Source organism: Rhinolophus sinicus, chromosome 17, assembly GCF_057876585.1.
Source record: "Rhinolophus sinicus isolate RSI-liver-muscle chromosome 17, RSI-T2T, whole genome shotgun sequence".
Taxonomy (NCBI): domain Eukaryota; kingdom Metazoa; phylum Chordata; class Mammalia; order Chiroptera; family Rhinolophidae; genus Rhinolophus; species Rhinolophus sinicus.
The window spans coordinates 130169273-130192350 of NC_142517.1; the positions used below are offsets into that span (position 1 = coordinate 130169273).

The window sequence follows — 23078 nt, forward strand, 5'->3', positions numbered from 1 at the left end:
TCCTAAAGATTAATACTAGTTTGCAAACAACTTGCTCATCATCAACATTTTAATAGTTCTTGTTTGAAAACACCATTTAAAATTTTCTGACATCTTAAAACAAGCTAGAATTCTGTACCTTTAAAATCATTTTTTTTATCACTCTTACTATAGGTGAATTACTTTATCAGGAACTTTTAACTACTTACAGTTATCAGATTATATTTATTCATTTTTTGAGTTGAGTTTAAGGTCCATATTAAGTATATCTGATTTTATAAATGACAAGTTTTATCCTAGATGTGGCTTCAAGGGAGTATAATATTAATGTAGCCATTCAATAATAAAGAATTGTAGTGTCTACTAACTTTACAAATTCAAAAATTATTTATTTCTTATGAATACTTAGGCCATTGTTCAAATAATAGAAATCTGTGTTTTAAAATCAGCTCAATGACCTTTTCAAAATGGGGCATAAATAAAATTAAAGGTGCTTTCACTTTGGGTTTAGCAATATGTCCTTACATAAATGAATATTTATATATAATACATTTTCTTATCACTGTAGTCAATTTTCATGATCTAAGAATGAGATGGCAGAAAATTTTTCATACCTTTTATTTCCAGAGTAATTACAGTAGGGGAATAATTTATTCAACTTGAAGGAAAAGGTCCTCTATTTTTGTCCCCATCTGTATATGATACATTATTTTGATATTTTATACTGTTTCCCCGAAAATAAGACCTAGCCGGATAATCAGCTCTAACGCATCTTTTGGAGCAAAAATTAATATAAGACCCAGTCTTATATTGTAATAAAATAAGACCCGGTCTTATATTAATTTTTCTCCAAAAGACACGTTAGAGCTAATGGTCTGGCAAGATCTTATTTTCAGGGAAACACGATATCTAAAATTTTCTCTTTTAATCTAGAAATTATAGAGTTTGTTTTTATTTTGTCTTTTCTGAAGAGAGGAAGTTAATTATAAAAATAGCTCACTGTGACTGTCAAGGAATTACATATGAAGTACTTTGATTAAGTTGATAAGCCTTATCTTTAAAGGCAGGTTTGAATTTGATATTCTTACCTGGGTTGATGCTTCCTGTTCTTAATGTGTCTTGAAGTCCCAATAATACCTCAATAAAGTTTTACATTACAGACTGACGATCTCTTTTGTTTAATTAACTAACCCCCTTTCATATCATCATTATATTAAGGGATTTTTTTTGTTGGGGGTGATGGTGGGGTGTTGGGTTTTTTTGTTTGTTTTTTTAGTTTTTGCTTTGTTTACATTTCCTATATTAGAAGTAATTCAATTTAGACTTGTCACAGAATACAGATTTTTTTCTAGCACCCTCAATTTATTTCCTAAGAGAGTAAATATTAATGTAGCCATTCAGTAATAGAGAATTAATAGTGTCTACAAATTCTTTACAAATTCAACTATTTCTTGTGACTGCTTAGGGTATTGTTCAAATAATAGAAGTTTATGTTTTAAAATTAGCTCAGTGACCTTTTCAAAATAAGGCACAAATAAAATAGTCTAGTGGTATGATTTTTGTCTTAAGCATTTTAACATTATTACTTTTACCTGGCAGGCTTACCTTCAACAAACTCAAGAACTGGTTTTACTTGAAACCATAATGCTACAAACCCTAGGTATGTACTTATATCATTTATTATTTTGTGTGTGTGTTCTTCGGTGCAGTACAGTAAGTACTCAATGTCATCAATAGGTTCTGCAACTTTAAGTGAAACAACAAATAGCAAAACTAGTTTTGCTATAGGCTAATTGATATAAACAAGAATTAAGTTCCTATGTTACAACAAAATGATGTTGAGCAAAATGACATTATGTGAAGACCTCTCTCTGTATTCTAAATAAAGGAAAAAGTTTCTGGAGTAATTTTATCATCGAAGAAAATTTCATTTAAAGCAAAGCTTGAGGCTAGAATATTATTGCCTGCTTATAAAGAAACCATTTTTTAAAATTTAATTTCATAATTTAATTGAATGGTAAACATAGTGTTCAATGTGATTTTTATGTTTTCAGGTAATTGAGGCACTATGCCTCATTCTGGATTTGCATTGGAGAATAAAATATTTCTTTAGGGCTATTGCATGTGATTGTAATGTGTACAAACATACATGGCAGTTCTTGTTCTCCTACAGCTTATAGTCAGTATTTAATGAATTTATCACATTTTTAATGAGACATAATAGTTACTTAAATGTTGATCATCCTTTCCTAAAACATATTGTCTGCAAAGTTTGCAATTTAAGTGATCGCTAAAGGTCATTTATTCTTTCACTTCTGATGAGGAAATTGAAACCTAACGTTTTGACTTGTATAGTCATGTTATTTCTTCTGGAAGAACATGGGCTTTATTGGGATCTGGATTTAAATCTGTAGGCCTCTGACTTGCTTTGTAAACTTGAGCAAAGTTCCTTTACCTTTCGTACCTCTATTTTGTGTAATGAGGTGAAATAATAATGCCTGCCTTAACATTGTGAATTTGAAGATGAAAGATAATGTAAGAAATTTGCCACATTGTGTGTTTATAAATAATCATTGTTTATTATGGTAGTTAATTTTATTTATTACTCCATTCCCAAATGTTTAATTGTAATTATAGCTTCCCATCATGACAGATTCTTTGTATTACAAAAGTAGGTTGTTTGAAATATTTATCACTTGTTTGAAGTTTTTGTAGTACAAAAGATAAAAAATAGAACTGAGAGTCTTCTCATTCCTTCCAAATCCAATGATTTTGCATGTTATTTATTGTCTTACAATGTAAAATTACATTAATATGAAAATTACAAATTTATATCATGAAGGTAGAAAAGGAAAATTATGTTATGTGGAAATAATATAGTTATTTAAAATCATTATATCATATTTGTATTGTTTATGACAGATTCTTAAGCACAGAGAATGAATAGCATTGTTTTGTACATTAGAATTTACAAATTACTCGTCTTTGGCTTTCATTAAAGTATGATTGTGCAGGTTTAATTACAGTAGAAATATATATAGACCATACAATAACTTTATAACTCTAGATTACCTGTTTATTGGGATGTTAATTCATTTACTGCTTCTGAAGGCACTAAATGTGACCTCCACTTTTTTTGTAAAGGTGAAACCACAGCTCTTCCTCGGGGTTGACTGAACATTGAAAGCTTTTCAACCTTGTATCTTTGGTTTTAGAAACAGTGATTCAATGAATCTTGAGGCCTATAAGATTTACTTACCTTAATTTTATTTTATTATTAATGAAATGTAGTTATAAGCTAACTGGCTGGAACATTTTAAGGCATACTAAGAAAATAAAGAACTATATCATTTAAAAGGTCATTTCTCACACAGTGACTCAAAGGTTATATTTATGAAAAATGTTATTTTCACAAAATCTTCTGAAAGAGTTGAAATACGTTTAAGAAACATATTACATAGTTGAATCCCTTGCTTCAACTACTGTGAGGAAGGCTTAATAATTTCATTTGTTATGATTTTAGTTTGTTTTTAACTTGAGGACAATCTCAAACTAATTATAATTCAAAATTCTGAGTGACTATTACTACCTGACCTATAAAAAACTTTGATATCAATTTTCATAATTGGAACATTGTTTTTGAGAGGAAATGTTTTCTCGTTGGAGGTATAAGGAGCATGTCAGTGATGAGAAAGTAACTTTCTTTGTCTTTGGATGTTTTAATGAAAAATATACATTTATGGTTGTGTGATGAATGGCATTTCTCAGGCAAGTATTGTAGTGGTAAGTGATTGGGAAAAAAAGTCCTTTTCATTTCAGGTTTTGAGATCACCATTGAGCACCCACACACAGATGTGGTGAAATGTACCCAGTTAGTAAGAGGTAAGTGATCTGTGAAACTTTTAAATTAAGTACGGTGTTAATGCTTTTTATTGTCTTTATCATTGATTTGAATGCTATTTTGTTCTTCTAGCCTTTTTGAATTTTATTAAAATAGGGGAAATGTCATTTTGAAGCATTACCTTTTCGTGTTATACATCTACCTATTCATCTACTAGTCAATTAGCTTCCTTAAACTTAGGCTAGAGTCTCAGTTCACAGAAAAATTGGAGGGCTTCCAAATATTTGTTCTCTCTCTACCTCTCCATTGTGCTATGCCAGTCCTATTTCAGTTACTGTTTAAGATGTAGGCCATTAACACATAAGTGCAGAAAATAGTATTAATTTTTTTGTTTATGTCAAACTTTTATTGACTTCTTGAAAAGATTATACAGTATAAGAATTTGGCGCTAAGCCTCAAATTTTTCATATAAAAATTGCCTGCCTTAGCAGATTTGTCACTTTTGGAAATGTTTTGCCCATGTTCATTTGAACAAAATTGATTTGATATATTTTTCACAGTTCTTTAGCATTACCAAAAATTGTTTCCTTTTTGTGTATAATGGGGAAATAATTACATAGCATGGTAGCATACAGTGTGTGATATGCCTATTAAACCTTTTATAAACAGGAGTGGGAAGTTCTTGTATTTTTTGCTTTACTGCTTTATTACGTTTTTCTGCTTTTGTTAATGAATCCTATGTATCTGTTGTCCTATCCCTAGAAATATTTTTTACACAGTTGCGTGTTGTTATACTATTTGTTACTTCAACTTCCTTGTTTCCCGCTGAAGTATTATGTACTAATAGCAACCACTTGGAACCTTTTGTGTGCTTTTTTCTGTTATTTCCTTTTTGAGAATGAAATTTTTGCAGTTCCATTCTTTTACCCCCAGACTTTTTTTAGGTTTAACAAAATGGGTAAGACTTTTGAAGGCCTTGTTTTATTTTTTAGTGTTTATCTAAATATTCTCACATTTTATTCATTCTAAATTGTATTCATTTTATAGCTAGGTAAGATTTTTATTGTTATGGCTACATTGAAAAAAAAACCAACCTCTTTAAAACCACAATGATTTTGTTAAGAACTGGACTTCTAAAAATGCCATTTATATTTTTTAGATCCTAATAGCACATGTTATCATTTGTAAACTAGAGCATACGTATAGTTCCTGTTCTTCGTGGTATGTGAATATATCTCATAGCACATTCTCATCCCCAGGATTACAGTGTAGCATAGAATTGTATGAATAACTAGTGTAAATGTTGAATTAAGAAAAAAGAAGCAGAGTAGTAGTTCTGTTTTCCTGAAAACATGAAAGGGTAAACTGTTCTGTCAGAATAACGAGAGCCATGTAATTTGTTTTAAGTTGAGCCTAATGAAGAAAGATATTGAAGGAAGATATTAATACAGGTTAAAATATGTACTTTATTTTAATAACAATGAACCTGGATTCATCTTGGTATTATTGAGAGATTTTAGCTTCTTTTAAATCTTTCGTCACAATTTAATATTTTTGTACATGTTCTAGATCTAAAGAAGTTAGAGGCATAAAGACCATTCATTTGCAAAATTGAATAGTAAATTTTAAAACAATGACAAAAACTACAAATTTGAATATCATTTAAAGCAAAGTATTTAAATACGATTTTTATTGTTGTTAATGTTTAAAGTGTGACTGATAGTTAAATTTTAGTACAAATCTTATATATATGTTTAGCCTCATTTTGTCTGACTAACATTTCAAGTAACTATAGTATCTCACTCCATTTAAAAAATATTCTTTTGTGTTTGGTGTTTTTCTCTGCTCTGTTACAACTTTAAGCTAGCAAAAGAATATTTTCCCTACATTCTTCCTCTGTTGCACGATGAATGTTAAAGTTACTGACTTTAGATGTATTCTGTGGTTAAAACTGCTATGGCAATTTAAAATTATTTTTACTTTTTCTGCATATTTTGAGTCTTTTGTGGGGGAAGGGTAAATGGTTTGGTTTTTTTAAAGTCCTCCTCCACCCCAAGAGAAAATTGATATTATGCTACTTTGCTGCTGAATTGGCTAATGTAATTTTACAGGGACCTTTCACTTCTGTGATTTCTCCTTCCCTCCCCACCAGGAAAGAATGTCATACTTAAGTCACACTGCCTCCAAGACATCTGATGCTTTGACACTCTTCCTTAGCACAGCTCTGCTAAACCCAAGTCCCTTTTTGTAAATCTTTATGTTATGATTCACATGGGGCAGCAGGGATTACAGGTGCTACGAATAAAACTAGGAGGGGGCAAGGAATTTGAGTCCACTTAGAGAGGGGTGAGTTGAGGGGAACTGATCCTAGAGCAGGAGGGAAAGGTATGTCAAGTGATTATAAATGTAATTGGAAAGGGTGGGGGGAAACTAGCAAAGGCATCCCTGTTGGGAAGGATAAGAAGCAAAAGAAGGGAGCGGGGACTGTTTTCAATGTCTTAATTTCTATTTCAATTTTTGCTTTTCTATTGCGGACCAGTGTTGAAGCACCCTGATTCCCTCTAGAGTACTTGCATCATTTCTAAAGTTGTCATTGATTAGATTCTCTAATTAAAGACAAATACAGTGGAGTTTCCTATATCTATGTCCTTATGATGTTTCTAGGTTGTTTATTCTCTGTTGATGCTTAGCATGATTAAAAAAAAAAAAAACCAAGGGAGCAATTGTGCTCTCTAGAGTTTGGGGTGGGGGTGGGGGTTTGTTTTGTTTCCTTTTGATGGAAATACTTAAACCAATTTAAATATGATGATTGAGGATTAAGTCTGGCAGGCAACTTTTTGTATTTTGTATTAGACTTCAAAATCTTTTCTTCTTCTTCTTCTTTTTTTTTAAATCCAGGAGAATACTTTATTGCAACTTTTAGCTGACTAGATGCTTAACTTAGTAACAAGTTTAGCCCTTGTAACTGGCTAGCTAAAAGCAAATCGGCTTGTTTCTCAGATCTTTGGGGGATAGCAAGAAACATTTGAGTGAATGTTGTTGAAGATTTTCAGTAGTATAGAAAATGATGGCGCTCTTGTGATATTTGTAAGTAGTAAGTAAAATTTACTTTTTGTGTACACATCTTTGAAGTTTTTGTTGTGTTGAGAACTTTTTGATGGAAGCATGTTAAAGCTGATAGTATTGTCTTCGTGTTTTTTTTTTTTCTTACAGCAAGCAAGGATTTGGCACAGACATCCTATTTCATGGCTACCAACAGGTTGTTATCCTGACCCTCTTTGTTGCACTGTTGTAGCACACTATAGCTTCCTTTAATGCAGGGCCCCCTCAATGTGTCTCTTACCCTTGTTGCAACAGGAGACTGGACCATCTACTGTGGTGGTACCTTCCTGTCTGCTTTGCGGTGTATTGTACAAGGGACTTTGGGCACAGAGGGGTTAAATGCACAATGTGAAGTGTAGTGGTGCTTTCTGATGACATATTCTCGATTTGTGAGTGCATAAGTCTAAAATTGGTAGCCTGAATAGCAGCTAAAGATTACAGAGCTAAACTTAACGTAGAAATTCGAGCAACTTGGTAAGTATAAAGCTATTTCTAGTTTACAATTATAGTTAAATGACAATTTTTAAAATTTCACATTGATCCAATCTTAACTTTAATCATAAAAGTATTTTTTAATAAATAATAAAGTTTATGTAACTTGGGGTTTTTTTTCCAGATAATACCCACTAGTAGTAAATTAGAAGTAGTCAAGTCCTGTCAGTGCCTGGATTTGCATAAGTACAATTTTTACTTTAAGGAAACTTACTTCCTTTTCATTTTATATAAATAAAAAATAGTGTGGGTTGTGGTTGATCAATAAACATTTTCATCAGTTCGGAAACTGAAGTGGAACAATAGTTTTTAAAAGCCTTTAGTATCTAATATGAAATTTTGTTCTGTATTGATTATATTAATGATTTAAGTTTGGTTTTTGAATGGGTCATTGAGAAGGGGCCCAAACCAATTTTGATCCAATTTCTTGTGACACTGTTAAGTTTTATTTAAAACTTTGGACTTGCCAATATCAATAGTGTTTCTTAGAATATGTTGGGATTTAACCTCTATCCTTAGGAATTCTGAACAACAAGAAAAAAATACACTTAAGTTTAAAACTTTGTGTAGAAAAGCCTAGTTGTGACATGTTATATGCCCAGTATAGTAGAAGGAGAAGGGTAGTATTTCTGTAGTATTTAGCAATATTGGGACTTGAAGCCATTGAGCAAAAGGTAAGTTTTCTCTATGGCTTTGCTGAAAAAGAAGAAAAATGTAAAAAAGAGTTTACATAGATAAGTGTTAAATTCCCTTTGACTTACTTGAGAATTATGTTTAAGCCACATCACGTCGTAGAATCCCTGATTATAATACAATGTTGAAATTAGTTTGTCAATTTTATAGTCTTCTGCTTTTTCTTTATTTTTTTGCCATGAGTATGACCACAAAAAAAAGGCCACAAAAAAATTAAAGGTGTTAAACATTTGTATATAGTGATTATTGGAAATATAAGTATATTAAGTATATCTTCAGTTATAAAGAAATAAAAATACTTTGAATTTAGATATAAAAGCAAAATTTAGAAATCTTAATATTAGTATTAATATATTATTAAATATATTAATATTAATAGAATACTCTGGGAAGTAAAAGTATGGGGAATGTTTATAATCTATAGCATTTTTAGTACTATAATTTTATAACTGTAGTGTTAGCTTTTAATTTAATTAAATAAGATTTTGTACTCTAGACTTACAGAAGAAAACCTTCATAATTCTGTTTTCGCTTTAATCTTACTGGTGAATGTTTGGTTTTTTTGTTTGTTTGTTTTACATATTTGAATTTATATGGCTCTTCATTTTCAAACCTGCTCCACAACAGTCTACATCTTACAACCTTCTGTCTTCAGTACAAACCAACAGTGATAGCATGTGTATGCATTCATTTGGCTTGCAAATGGTCCAATTGGGAGATTCCTGTGTCAACTGATGGAAAACATTGGTGGGAATATGTGGATCCTACAGTTACTTTAGAATTACTAGATGGTAAGTAAAGAAAATAAGTTTGTTTTTTTTACATTAAAAATACTTCTTTTTATTTTGGGAATATAGGTTTGAAAAATAATGAATCCCATATATTCATGGGATCCACTATGAACAATGATCAATTCTGGCCAATCCAACATCCTCCCTCCCCCTATAGTTATTTTGATGCTAATCCCAGATATCATTTCATTTATTACTATTTCAGTTTGTATTTCAAAAGATAAAGACTCTTCAAAAAACATAACTATAATTCCATTTTAACAATTTGGTAATAGAATTTAAAAGTAAATTACATAATCAAATGAACAGGATGAAAATAAGGATTCATTAACCTAAAGAAAAAAAGTGAACATATATTAACCACCACTGAGTATCTGAAGCCCTTTCGGGGTTTTTCGGACTTTTTAAAGTGTGCTAATTTTGTTGATTTTAAAATATGTAGACTCAAAGTCAGGTATTAAGTTATTACAGAAGATGTGAAGCAATGAGCTAAAGGTATTTTCTGGCTAACATTCCTTACTCTGTATAGTTCCACTGATAAAGTGTGTCATTGTTGCCTTACATTGTTAAATGTGAATCAACATGGTTAATTGGGGGTGCAAGTACTATCGATTATGAACCTAGAATTTGGGGGTCTCCTGGTAAGAAATTTCTCTGGCTGAAAAATAAGAGAAGCTGGCTAGAGGTAGGAGATTCTTGGAAATTGAGACATTTTAACCTGATACCCTAGGTTTCAGAAAGGAAATAGATAACACTCTTACTTAACAGATACACCTAAATTGGTATGTTAGGTTTTCAGCTAGTTCTTTTTGTGTGCTTTCCCCAAATCCCATCACAAAATTAAAGCTAATGGGAAAATAGGATTTACATCTGTTGCTACTAAGGACATGTATCACATACAGTGAGAGATCTCTGTGGCTTTGGAATGTGGTCTTCCAATAAAATCTTAGATGTTTCTTTAAAGGTCTGCACCCTTTTCTGTGAAGGTCTAAATAGTAACTATTTTAGTTTATGGGCTGTGCTGTCTACAACTACACACCTCTGCCACTGTAGCTAGAAAGCAGTCAGGCAATTTGTAAATGAATGGATGTGGCTATGTTCCACTAAAACTTTGTTTAGGAAAACGGGACGCAGGTCATATTTGGTCCACTGGCAATTTTGTCTACCTTTTTGGTAAAATATGCTTCTTTGTTAGATCTTGATTTTCTGATTTTTTTTTTCCTCTGGAAACTTTCTCCCAGACTATATATATTGTGCTATATTACTGCCACATGATTATGCTCTTTTCCTTACATTGCCAGGGGTTTTTCAAAGTTTGTGCAGAGGGGAAGGACATCTTTAGTGACCAGAAATAATACCTAAAAGCCAGTGTGTTGGCTGGGGCGGGGCGAGCAGGGGGGAGTTCCCTGTTGTGCCCATCCTTGGAACGTCTTTTGAGTATTTAAGGTTTGTAGTTGAAAAGTTTACTGTAAAAGAAATCAAAAACAAAAGTGTTGTTTTTACAGAATAAGTTTATTGGCATGTGTACTGGGAGTAAGTTTTAAAGTTATAAACAACTTAAATGTTTACATAATGTGAGGTATTAATGTAATTCATACATTAAAGCAAAATTTAACAGCAAAAAAAGATAAACCTGTAGGGGGCTTTTTTTCTTCTGTGACTTGAAGATTAGGTTATCTATGCCACCATCTAGCAGTCAGTAGATAAAGTAGGCATAATCTTAATAAAAATAGTTTATATACATGGTACTAAAGTAAAGCTCACCGAAAAAATTTGCCTTTTCTCCTGCTCTTAAGTTGTAGGTAAAGTTGGGTTGATTTTTTTTTTTTTTTTTTTTTTTGACAGAACAGGGGTTACCTAAATACCCTCTGATTCCACTCTGAGAGGGCTCAAGTACATTATTCATTTGGAAAGCCACTGAATAGGAATCTTGGACATTTAACATATTAAAAATAATCTACATATTACACTTGCAACTAATTTTTAAAATCTAAATAATATATAGCAGCATTCTCTGCTTTGATTACAAAAGAAATACAGTAACAAAATTGAAAATAGGTCTGAATTTTAACATGGTTTTTGAAGTATCGCTATATACTGAAATAAGTCATTTAATGACTGTTTCAAAACAACATTTGCTTGTACTTGTCCTACCTATAAATTTTGTTTGTTTGTGGGGTTTTTATGATTAATAACAAACCCTCATGTATGTTTTTCATATTGTGAATTTCTTCTGTATATTAGCTTTGAGGGAGAGAGGCCTCTATTTTAAGTATCATGCGTGCATGTGGTTTTTGTGCATGTAGTTACTTACATTAGTACTGATAATTTGACAGATTCTTTTTTTCCTCCACTATAAAATTTAAGAGTAGGATACTTGAGAAAGGAAAACCAAAGGTTATATTTTATTCCAGCTGAGTACCAGGTTTTGGACCAGAAACTTTATATGCATTTAATCTTTGACAACCAAGCAGTTAAAGAAATTGAGTCAAACAATTTCTTGTTGTGCCCCAAAGTATTATTTATCTGCTAGATTTATTAGTGTCCAAGTAGAAAAGGAGTCTTTTTTTCAAATTAGCAGGTGGTAGTCCGGGCATTTGGTTTTTTCCATCCTAACTGGGTCAAAAGCTTATGAAACTTTAGCAGGAGTTAGTTGTCACAGCGTGTGAACACACACGTATAGCGATGCCAAAACTAATACCAATGTTTGTCTTAAGAGTTGCCAATAACTATATTAAGAACACTATTTTGGGGTAGAAAACTGTAATTCATAATTATGCCACTTTGGAAAAGTGGGTCATCTCATTTTAATCCTAAATTTAAGGGAGAAAAATGATGTAAAAGTATAACCAGGGTGGTTCATTAATAACCGTGTTTCCTGAAAATCAGACCTAGCCGGACCCATCACCTCTAATGCGTCTTTTGGAGCAAAAATTAATATAAGATCTGGTATTATATTATATCATTATATCATATTACTATATAAGACCCAGTCTTATAGTAAAATATATTAATTTTTGCTCCAAAAGATGCATGAGAGCTGTTGGTCCGGCTAGGCCTTATTTTCAGCAAAACACGGTATGTTAATAGTGCTGATTGCTAGTAAGTTATGACATAGGTGGAGGAATGTTTTTCATTTAACATCAAAATAATTCTGAAATTAAAGAAATTGCAAAATAATACAGATATTCTGTATATGATTCACCCAGTTTCTCTAATGTCAACATTTTATATATAATATGTGATTATCAAAACCAGGAAGTTAATATTGGTATAATACTATTAACCAAACTACAGATTTTACTCAGATTTCTCCAGTTTTTCTGTTCTAGGATCACACATTCCATTTGGTTGACGTGCCCCTTAATCTCTTCCGATCTATGACAGTTTTTCAATCTTTTCTTTCATGTCCTTGACACTTTGAACAATAATACCTGTTTTATGTTAATAGAATGTTTCTCAATTGGAGTTTGATGTTTTCTCATCATTAGATTGAAGTTACACAGTTTTGGCAGGAATACCACAGAAACGGGTTGTTCCCTACTCAGTACACCCTGTTGGGGCACATCATTTTGATACGTCTTATGGCTAGTAATGATAACCATGATACTTGGTTAAGGTGGTATCTGCTGGGTTTCTCCATTGTAAAGTTACTGTTTTCTCTTTGCAATTATTAATATTTTGAAGGTATGCAGGGATTATATGGATATCCTTTTTTTCCTCAAATTTTTGCCCACTAATTTAAAAAAAATCTATTGATGGATCTTGCCTGCAACAATTATTACTATGGTGTTTGCCTAAAAGAGATTTTCTGTTTTGTGGCAATTTTGTTTAATGCTACTAAATTTCTGAGGAAGCGTGTAAAATCAGGTGTGGATGTGGGGGGTGATTTTCTTTTTTCAAAGGCTTCCTCTTTAAAAATACTTGTTCAGAGCTGTGTCTACTTCTGTATATGCGAAAGTTGAATAAGAGGGTGATAGTGAAGTAGATGAACTCTTGAGGTCCCTTTTTAAAATTGCCCACTTAAAAGACATTTAAATCCTAAAGGCACGTTCTAAGTTATACATTTACATTTTATTTTTAGAGCTAACACATGAGTTTCTACAAATATTGGAGAAAACGCCTAGTAGGTTGAAGAAGATTCGAAACTGGAGGGTAAGAGAATTGGTAGGGTTTAATAGAATATCAATTTGTCATTTATCTGATAATTATATAGCTAACCAGTTCAAATTTTTGTGGTTAAATATTCCTATTTCCAGTATTCCTAAATAATTACAGTGTATCATAAGCTACATACACTCATAGTTTATTCAACTACTATATCCAATGGATTTTGCTAAGTATTTCATAAATTTCTTGTTTAATTTTCACAATGATGGAAATAGTCTCCTCGTTTTGCAAATGGGGAAGTTAAAGCCTAGACAAGTTAAATTTCTCAAATGACTGGGCTAGAGTTTAACCTGTATCTAATTCTAAAATTAGTGCTTTCAGCTCTTTATAGCTGTCTTTTATGCCTATAAATAAAACATTTACTGGCAGTATAGTCTTGAACCCCAGTTGATTTCATTTCCATAAATTTAATACAGAATTTTTGTAAGCAAAGAAATGTGTATTAAAGTCCTGTACTATCATTGCTTCTTTTGTGTTTTGTTTCCTTAGGCTACTCAGGCAGCAGCTAGGAAACCAAAAGTAGATGGACAAGTATCAGAAACACCACTTCTTGGTTCATCTCTGGTCCAGAATTCCATTTTAGTAGATAGTGTTACTGGTGTGCCTACAAACCCAAGTTTTCAGAAACCATCCTCATCAGCATTCCCTACACCAGTATCCCTAAATTCGGGAAATATTTCTGTTCAAGACAGCCATACATCTGACAATCTGTCAATGCTAGCACCAGGAATGTCAAGTTCCTCATACAGTTTGTCATCACACCCAGAATGGCCTCAGCATCAGGACTCGGCAAGGACAGAACAGATGTATTCACAGAAACAGGAGGCGTCTTTGTCTGGTAGCCAGTACATCAACTTCCAGCAGGGTCCTTCTGTGTCGCTGCATTCAGGATTACATCACAGGCCTGACAAAATTGCTGACCATGCTTCTGTTAAGCAAGACTATGCTCATAAAGCAGGGAGCAGTAAACACCATGGACCCATTTCTGCTACTCCTGGAGTGATTCCTCAGAAAATGTCTCTAGATAAATACAGAGAAAAACGTAAGCTGGAAACCCTGGATCTGGATGTCAGGGACCATTCCATAGCCGCCCAGGGAGAACAGCAGCACAAGCACCTGCAGCCCCAGGCAGCCAGCAGCAGTTCTGTGACTTCTCCCATCAAAATGAAAATTCCCATCACAAATGCAGAAAAGCCTGAAAAATACTTGGCAGAGAAGAAGGAAAAGAGCGGATCTCTGAAATTACGGATTCCAATACCACCCACTGATAAAAGTGCCAGTAAAGAAGAACTGAAAATGAAGATCAGAGTTTCTTCCTCAGAAAGACACAGCTCTTCGGACGAAGGCAGTGGGAAGAGCAAGCACCCCAGCCCCCACGTTAGCAGAGAGCACAAGGAGAGGCACAAGGAGCACCCCTCCAACCGCCACCACCCCAGCAGCCACAAGCATCCGCACCCGCACAGTGGCAGCAGCGGGGCTGGCGGTAAGCACAGTGCTGACGGGCTGCCGCCCCCTGTGCTGAGGAGTCCTGCTGGCCTGAGCAGTGATGGCATTGCCTCTAGTTCCAGCTCCTCCAGGAAGAAGCTGCATGTCAATGATGCATCCCACAACCATCACTCCAAAATGAGCAAAAGTTCCAAAAGTTCAGGTAGTTCATCTAGTTCTTCCTCCTCTGTTAAGCAGTATCTATCCTCTCACAACTCTGTTTTTAACCATCCCTTACCCCCTCCTCCCCCTGTCACATACCAGGTGGGCTACGGACATCTCAGCACCCTCGTGAAACTGGACAAGAAGCCAGTGGAGAGCAACGGTCCTGATGTCAGTCACGAGTACAGCACAAACAGCCAGCATATGGACTACAAAGACACATTCGACATGCTGGACTCGCTGCTAAGTGCCCAAGGGATGAACATGTAACCCTGTGTTTAGGTCACGTTTTCCTTTCCTTTTTTAATTTAAACGTTGTTAGAATGGAATCCTCCTGATCTAGCAGTGGTAACACCTGCTGTTGCTGCCACTGTTTCAATATTTGTAAGTGCTGCTTTATTCTTCATTCTGAAAAGAAGAGATTATAGTAAACACGTCTTTATCTCCACATATGATAGTGTTATAAATACTGTAAAAGCATGGAAGGTGCAAAACTCAGTATTTCTACAATTGCAGCTAAGAACATTAGGATGAATGGCTGGCTGCTTCTAGGAATATAAGATGCCTCAAGCATTCGTTATTTATAATTTGAATACTGTAGCTGTTTTTTGTTGTTGCTTGGCTTTTGAATGAGTGTAATTGTTTTCTTTTGTGTATTTATACTTGTATGTATGATTTGCATGTTTCAGTGATAAAGGGATAAAACAGTATACTGAAAACTGTTTACAAGAAAGTGGAGAAAAATGTACATACATTTTTGTATGTTTAGATATTACCATAAATACTCAGGATTGGAGCTGCTTGTAAGTATAACAATATACAGAATAACTTTATTTGATCTTGTCAGAGTCCATCACTAATCTAAAGCAAAGGTGGCACTTTCTCATGTTAACCTTAAACTCTAGGCCTTACTGGACGCCTCTGAAGAGGACACTTCACTACCAGGTTGGGTATGCAGTGCCACAGAAGGTCACTTAGACGGCGAGGCACTGAACTTCTGCCTTCAGAGGTTCTCACCAGATTGGCTGCTGAAATAGCCCCTAATTTTCTGAAGGCTTGAAGAGGGAAAAACAAAGTTTACATACTCTTGATGTGAAGTGCAGTGAAATGTTGGCTTGTCGCAGTACTATAACAGAGCTGTTAATAATGGTTATGTAGATGACTGTGATTTGAAAGCTGAATTCACAAAACTTACATAGTGAAGAATTAGTAAGCTTTTTTAAGTTAACTTTAACACTACATAGTTTAACAGTAAACAGGGATCACTTTGTCCTCTAGCATTCAGAATAATACCACGTTCCTAAACATACTCCTCCCTTGAAGCGTGTTTGTGTGTGATGCCATATTTCTTTTTCAAGTAAATGCAGTCTTCCTTATAAAAATAAAATTAAACCTATTGCTCTCTCAGTTATTTTATATTCCAAGAATAAATTTAAAAAGAAAACATTACTGTGCATTGTACCTGTATTTATAGCTTCTCAGGAAGCTCTAAGCAAAAAAGGTCATCCTCCTCATGTAAACAGCAGTTGGAGGTTTTACATTGGTTCGCACATCTCAGTATATTCCTGTTGAGGTCACATTTGCACTGTCATCTGATTTAGGAATAAACGATAGACTTTGACTTGTTTAAAATTTGTCCTAACCACCAATAATATGGTTCTGGTTTATGAGCGAGTCTTGAATTTATTCTGTGGTAAATCTTTGAGCTGTTGAGTATCTTTGAAATGGGTTGAATTCAACATCTGTTGAACTGAAAGCTGTCTTAATTTTTCCTCTGTGTATATGAATTATTTTTGTTAAAAAGCCACTGATATGTGCACAATTGTAATTTTACTCAAATATGTTGCAGTTGTAAATATTAGAGAGTTTAATCTCCTGCTCTACTTTTATTTAGCAATTACCTAATTTGTCAGTAGCTTTATAATTTTTTAATTGTTTATTATTTTGTCAATGTTATTTGAATTTAGGATACTAGGAGCCTCTTTCTAGGGACATTGCTTAGTTAGCATGTCCTAACATTTGTTCTTGTCTTGCATAACTTTAGTAATCTTTGTCATTACGTGTAACTTTGTTCTGTATGGCATATTATTGTATCCACAAACATGATAATTTTGATACAGTTATACTTTGACAGTGGTACATAATCCAAGGACTAGTGTAGAATTACGCTGAGTGCAAAAATTAGGGAGGGAAGGGTTTTGTTCTTGGTAATATAGATGTGAAACCTCTAAGGAGCAATCATGTGAAACTACATAGGGTGGTTGTGCTACTGTATAATTGGGGATGATAATACCAGGAATTTTAATAAGATTTTGTAAAGAATATCCAGAAGAGTAGTGAACTTATTTTCAGTATGACATAGAAAACAATGTGAATATTTAAGGTCTGTGACTATACTTAAACTTCACAAAGAATTTTCAGAATTGTTTTGAGATGTGGGAATAAAGGTAATTTTGTTGAATCTTCATTGGTGCTAATGATGGACAGTTAAAAAGGTAGCTAGTGTATATTGTTATGAGTCAGTACTTATTAGTACTTCCAAAATTGAATTTGAAATGCTATGTATTCACTTTTCATTCTGTAAATGTAAATCTTTACAATAACTTTATTTATTAAAGGGCAGCCAGTTGTAATTTTTACAGGATTGTGTGAGCTATTCGAACTCTTTAACCTCTGAGCAGGATATAAGCTTCCAAAACCACAATGGGGATAAATATGGAAGTCCTTTTTAAGTTTCATTCCCATTAAATGAAACCCTTATAATTTATATTACCATGAATTTGCTTCAGCCATCTCATTTGCATAAAATAGTTCATCAGTCTGGTCCCAATAGGCTCAACCAAAGAAAAAGACTCCAGTGAATGGACATTATTACTGAGTCTTCTTGTAAGTAGCCATAAGTAAACCAAAATAGTATCATCAGATTTAGGTATGAAATTCCACATGTGCAAAGTACTGTTAAGGTGATACATTTTTGATGAGATTTTTAAAAATATTTGAAATATTAAAAAGCATTATCTTTTAAACAGCCTATAAAAGAGTGATTCATTTTTTTAGTTGTGCTTTCGCTAGATCACAGATCGGTTACCTTTATGCAGAAGCACATTGCATAGATAGACTTCTACCTCTTTCAATTAATTTTCCAATATTGAGCTGTGCCCCCTAAATATTTGCCTTAGCTACCTTAAAATATATTTTCAGAACCAAAGCAAAGGAGTACCTTTTCACAGAAATATTCTTGGAGGCCTACTTTACAAAAGACTGGCGGGTAGTATCCTTTATTGGGTAAAACTTTGCAAAATGTCCTAGATCTTTTTTCTTGTTTAACCTGAGGTTCATTTGTTGTTGCAGGTATTTAAATACTGAAAAGTCATTTAGTCACCCCTGGGTTTATCTTTGAATGTGTTTAGGATGCATCTTCCTCTTCCTCTGAGTATGCAGTTCATTCTGGTCAGAGATCTTAGGAGTCAAAGCTTCTACCATGATACATGGTTTCATGCAGAATTTCATGAGGCCTGCTTGCATTACTTCTACCAACAGATTACAATGATGTTAAAAAAAACCTTCAAAGCCAAAAGTTTTTCTGAAAGAAAGAGTTTACTGAGCAACATGCTAGCCCGAGTAAGAACCAGATATGGGGCATGCGGTCTACACCACCAGCAGCAGGGCTGGGTGGTGAAGACAGGCGTGGCTGCCGCCCTGGGATTGGCGGGGCTGTTTTATACAATGAGTTTGGAGAAGAAAGATGTAAGCTGTTTTGAAAGAATTTACATTGGCTGTGGTTAAATAGGGGTGGGGAAGGTGAAGCGGGGACAGTTCTGGGATAGGTACATAGGCTGAAAAAGTATTTGCGCTTTTGGATTGGTTATGGGCCACAGTCTGGAATGTTCATGTGTAAGCTGGATAAGGTGTCAACTGGTGATTGGCTGTTTCCTTAAATAATCACAGAAACAGCCGCCTGGAAGTTAATTCAGAGTTTCAACATACATTCAGGCATGTGAGCAGTCTTGTTGGGTTCGGACCAGAGCTCTGTTAACTGATTAATTTCTCCTGTCTCCCACCCACCTTCTGGCCTGCTGTTAATTTAATTTAGGACATCTCAGACTTTTTCTCCTGTCAGTAGGCTACCTTAATTTTGTCCTGTCTTACCCCTTTGAAACTACGAAAATGACTACTTGAGATCTATTTCGGTCACCAAATTCATTTTTTTTTCTGCATGCTTTTCTTTTAAAGCATTTTAAACACATTTTTTGTTATATTAAATTGCTGGGTTTTATCCTTAGCAAATCTTAAAAATAAACCACTGCTTATATATGCACGACTATTGTGTACTCTTTAGGTACACTTGGTTGGTTAGGTATTTTACGGTTTTGCATAACATAATATCTGTAACGGAAGATGGTTTTATTCCCAAGATACCTCACTATTTCCAAATGTTACCTAACAAAAAGTAATTGTTTCTCACCTACTACCTTGCTGAAATTGCTAGGCAATTTTTAAGATGTCTTTGCTGAGAAAAATTTGAGAGCTCCTGAGTTACAAAGTATTTTTGATTCAGCAGTTTCTCACTCGAGAGGCTTTCTTGGGAGGCAGTAGGAATCATGAAACTGCCTTTCCCCAGTTGAAGCATCCACAGACCCCATACTCAGGGAAACTTGTACTAACTTAGCTCACAGGATGATCTATGCTAATTTCGTGCCAATCTGTTTATGGTAGGTTGATTGAGACAGATTTTCACATTGGGAGAGCAGCACACTGTGTTCCTGGCTGCCCACGGTGCCAAGTTACTATACCAGTGTGTTAGAAAATTCATAGCTACGTTAATACCTGCAATTTGATTAAGCTGACATACGTAAGCCCAGTAATCAGGAGGTTGCTTATTTTTTAAGAGAAGTTTGCCTCTGAAACATCTTTACAGTGGGTCTGGAATGCTTGAAGTGTTTTTGGTCTGACACCAAACGTCCACTTTTTATTCCGCATTGTAGAGTTGGGCACAGCCAGCTTTCGTTCCTGGGACTCCTCTTTTTATGTTTATAATTTACCGGTATTTGTTCTGCCCGACAGGCTCTTTAGGTAGGCTGGTAAGCAAGACACGTTGAAGGTTGTGTGGCTAAGAGTAATTTTGTTCTTATACATGTAACTTAACCTGTTCACTGTGATCCCTTAATCTCAAACGTAAATTCTGAGGGCTATCTAATTTCCTTTATTTCCAAGTTCTGGGAGGAACCCTCACTTAAAACCTGTTTAGTGGTTGCTTTAATTTGATTTGCCTGTTTGTTAATGAGTACACTTTTATTTTTTAGGTGAGTTTTTCAAGCAGTTTCACTTGGTTTGAAAAACTTACCATGTACTCATTTGTTGTCAGCAATTACTGAAATTTCATTTTCTGAATGTACTCAAAACCCCCAAAAACTATTGAGTAGGATGTTTGCTGATAGAAAATCCAAAATAGGAATATGTGTAATGGCATGAATTCCATTAGTCATTGAATTTCAATTCAGTATCTAATACAAGGAATGAATAAAATTTGTATATTGACAACGTAAATCCAAGGCTCTAACATGTCTTGTTAATGTGAAGCAGAAAAAACTTTCAGTTCCTGGGAAATGTGGGAAATAAGGTCTCTAATATAAAATACTATGTCTGAGTGAGTTCATATATCATTAAGGAGTGTGGCCTCTGAGATCAGATTGTTCACATCCAAATCTTGGCCTCACCACTTAGTAGCTAGTGACCTTGGGTGAATTACTTTGTGTGTTGATTTCCTTCCCTACAAAATGTTGGTGATATTAAATTAATAGTACCTGTCCATAGGGTTGTGAGGTTTAAGGCTTGGGTGATCAAGGAAGGCTGAAAATAGACAACATGGAAGAGCAGCCTAATCGAGGTATATATTTTGGGTATTAGAGGGAATGATGAAGGCTCGTCCAGGTGCATTAAACTGGAATGAATGTATATTAAACACTACTGTTTCCAGAATTTAAATGTTCACTCTTAATTCATACTTTGGGAATTTCTTGCTTAACCTCTTGTATCACCTCCATGAAGAGTAGAGAGTAATTGCAATTATCTGGAAGGGAAATTGTCGATGAAAAAAATACTTAATCATAAACTGTTTCAATATTGCTGCTCTTCTCCAGCCCCCTTTACCCCTCCCCCACCAATTTCCCTGCACCTTCCACTTGAAAGGAAATGGAAGCCTTGCAATGACTTTGATAAAATAGAACTAGGATAGAAAAGTTACTTCCACGAAAATGCAGTTTAAGAATAAATGTAAAATATTTTGAAATCATATCAAAAGATTTGTCTTCATCATATGTTGATAATACCAATAAGGGCTTATTTTATTAGCACATAGTAACATGAGTTTTATTTAGGAGAGTTACAGAGTTGATAATTCCACATAACCAAATTTAGTAATTCCACTTAGTGATTCACCCTACTTCATTGTTTTTTCCATTTTCCCCCAGTGGTTTTCAGTATAATGAAACAAAGTGCTCCACTACATGACCTGTCTGTTCCCTCCCTGCAACACCAGCTCTCAAAGCAATGTAGGATCTCACTGATGAGGGTTTTTATCATCTTACCATGAAATTAAGAGGCTTATTTAGACCTTACAAATGCCCAGGCATATATCTGAGATCAGTTTTTAGTTTTTCAAGTTGTAATCTGTAGGAGCAACTGCTTTAGGGATGAATTCAGCCATGGTTTTTCACACAAAAAATGAAAGTTTGAGTAGGGCAGTAAGAAAGTACCGTGGCGTCTCCTCAGGAGTGTGTTCTATTTCAGCTTTTCGCAGTATCATGCCATACAGTTAACTCTTCCGTGTTAACTTTGTTGATTACCAATGAAGATGCAGACTGCCTACACCCCATCCTTTAAAGGTGACAGATCACCTGGAAAGCCCTTCTAAATGCAAGTTTTGACATTATGTAGCTGCTGAGAGCTGAATACTTGTAGGTGCAGTGAGTAAGAGGAATAAAGCCCAGAAGGTGAGGGAGGTTCTTGGTTGCTCATGGAGCAGACTGAGTTTTTATCTTGGAGCTACTCACTACGTTATGGACTGTTGTAGTTATCAGGCAGGAGGGACTGGATAAAGCAAGGAACTGGAGTACTGTACACCCCCCAACCCCACACTCAGGAGCTCACTTCTGCTGTGGCAACTCTCCTAATTCAGCCACTGGGAATGGCTCCCCGTGTGAGGGCTAAAGTAGGTTCAAGTTAAGATGCGGTGGCACTGGAACTACTTTTAGAGGTGGACTCTGGAGTTAAATTTCCTTTGGTTGAGCTTGGGTCCCAGAGCATACAGAAAGATTGAGTATGTGATGAAAGTGACTTCTGAAGGTGAAAACCTGGCATTATGTTTGGTGAAAAGGGAGGTGATTACAAAGGGGAAGGCAATACTGCTAAGTGGAAAAGGAAAAGCTGTTCCCACCATTAAAGTAACCAAAATCACTAACTCGAGTGGTGAATGTATCAGCATTTCAGTGGAGTTTTGCTTGAGTAAACATAACAATGTAACTGATCTTTTTTAAAATAAATTTTATTGGGGGCAGTGTGTTTCTCCAGAGCCCATCAGCTCCAAGTAGTTGTCCTTCAGTCTAGTTATGGAGGGCGCAGCTCACCATCCCATGGTGGGAATCGAACCGGCAACCCTGTTGCTCAGCACTCACGCTCTAACCAACTGATCCATCTGGCTGCCCACGATGTAACTGATTTTATTTATAACGCTACAAATCTGGGAGGCAGCAGGGAAAGGGCACTAAAGTCAGACAAATCTGGTTGGCAGTCCCAACTCCCACCTACCAGTTGGACAGCCTTGAGAAAGTTATTTAGCTCTGAGCCCAATTGTTCATTAATAAAAAGAAAATACTACCAACCCAAACAGCACCCAGAATTAAATGATGTGCCTTTTTTCTATTAAGAACTCCATGAAGCTAGCCCTCCTAGCCCCACTTATCTGTACTCTCTCCTTCCAGACCCTCGTCCTCCTAAAGGAAGCTATAAAGGGGGCAGACATCTGGGTGACAATAACAGCATAATTCCAGTCTGCCATCTGTAAACATAATGACCAGCAAAGCAACAGAAAGCTCTTAGGACCAAGGCTTACCTACTGAGACTAAAGTTTTGAAGGTTCTGTTTAATATTCCAAACTATTCAGAATCCTATTTATTCACACCAAAGTCGTGTGTCCATTACTGTGATTTGCATACATTACTATAAACATACCTTATTGCCCATAAGGTTTAATTGGCTTGAATGTAAATAGTTAATTGCTCCAAAGTCATACATAACCATTTAGATTTTAAAGAACACTGAAGATCCCAACTAAAATTTAAAAAATATGTAATAAGCCCTACTTT

The 23078-nt window shown here is 34.7% G+C and overlaps 1 protein-coding gene across 5 annotated transcripts in view; it reads left to right on the forward strand.

Moving 5' to 3' along the window:
• The window catches only part of CCNT2 (cyclin T2), a 41417-nt gene extending 24063 nt beyond the window's left edge, over positions 1-17354 (forward strand). Inside the window, exons 4-10 of one of the 5 annotated variants that reach the window (XR_002137326.3) lie at positions 1579-1639; positions 3799-3861; positions 7034-7396; positions 8735-8898; positions 12983-13053; positions 13558-14716; positions 14818-17354. Coding sequence is in view for 4 of the 5 variants with exons in the window: in XM_019731145.3 (XP_019586704.1) it covers positions 1579-1639; positions 3799-3861; positions 7034-7079; positions 8735-8898; positions 12983-13053; positions 13558-14985 (1833 nt within the window). In the remaining variant the exon portion in view is untranslated. Of the gene's footprint in view, positions 1-1578; positions 1640-3798; positions 3862-6711; positions 6915-7033; positions 7397-8734; positions 8899-12982; positions 13054-13557 lie in introns of those variants that run through there. The other 4 variants (XM_019731146.3, XM_074335557.2, XM_019731145.3 and 1 more) reach the window with 4 other exon arrangements.
• Positions 17355-23078: the final 5724 nt, after the last annotated feature.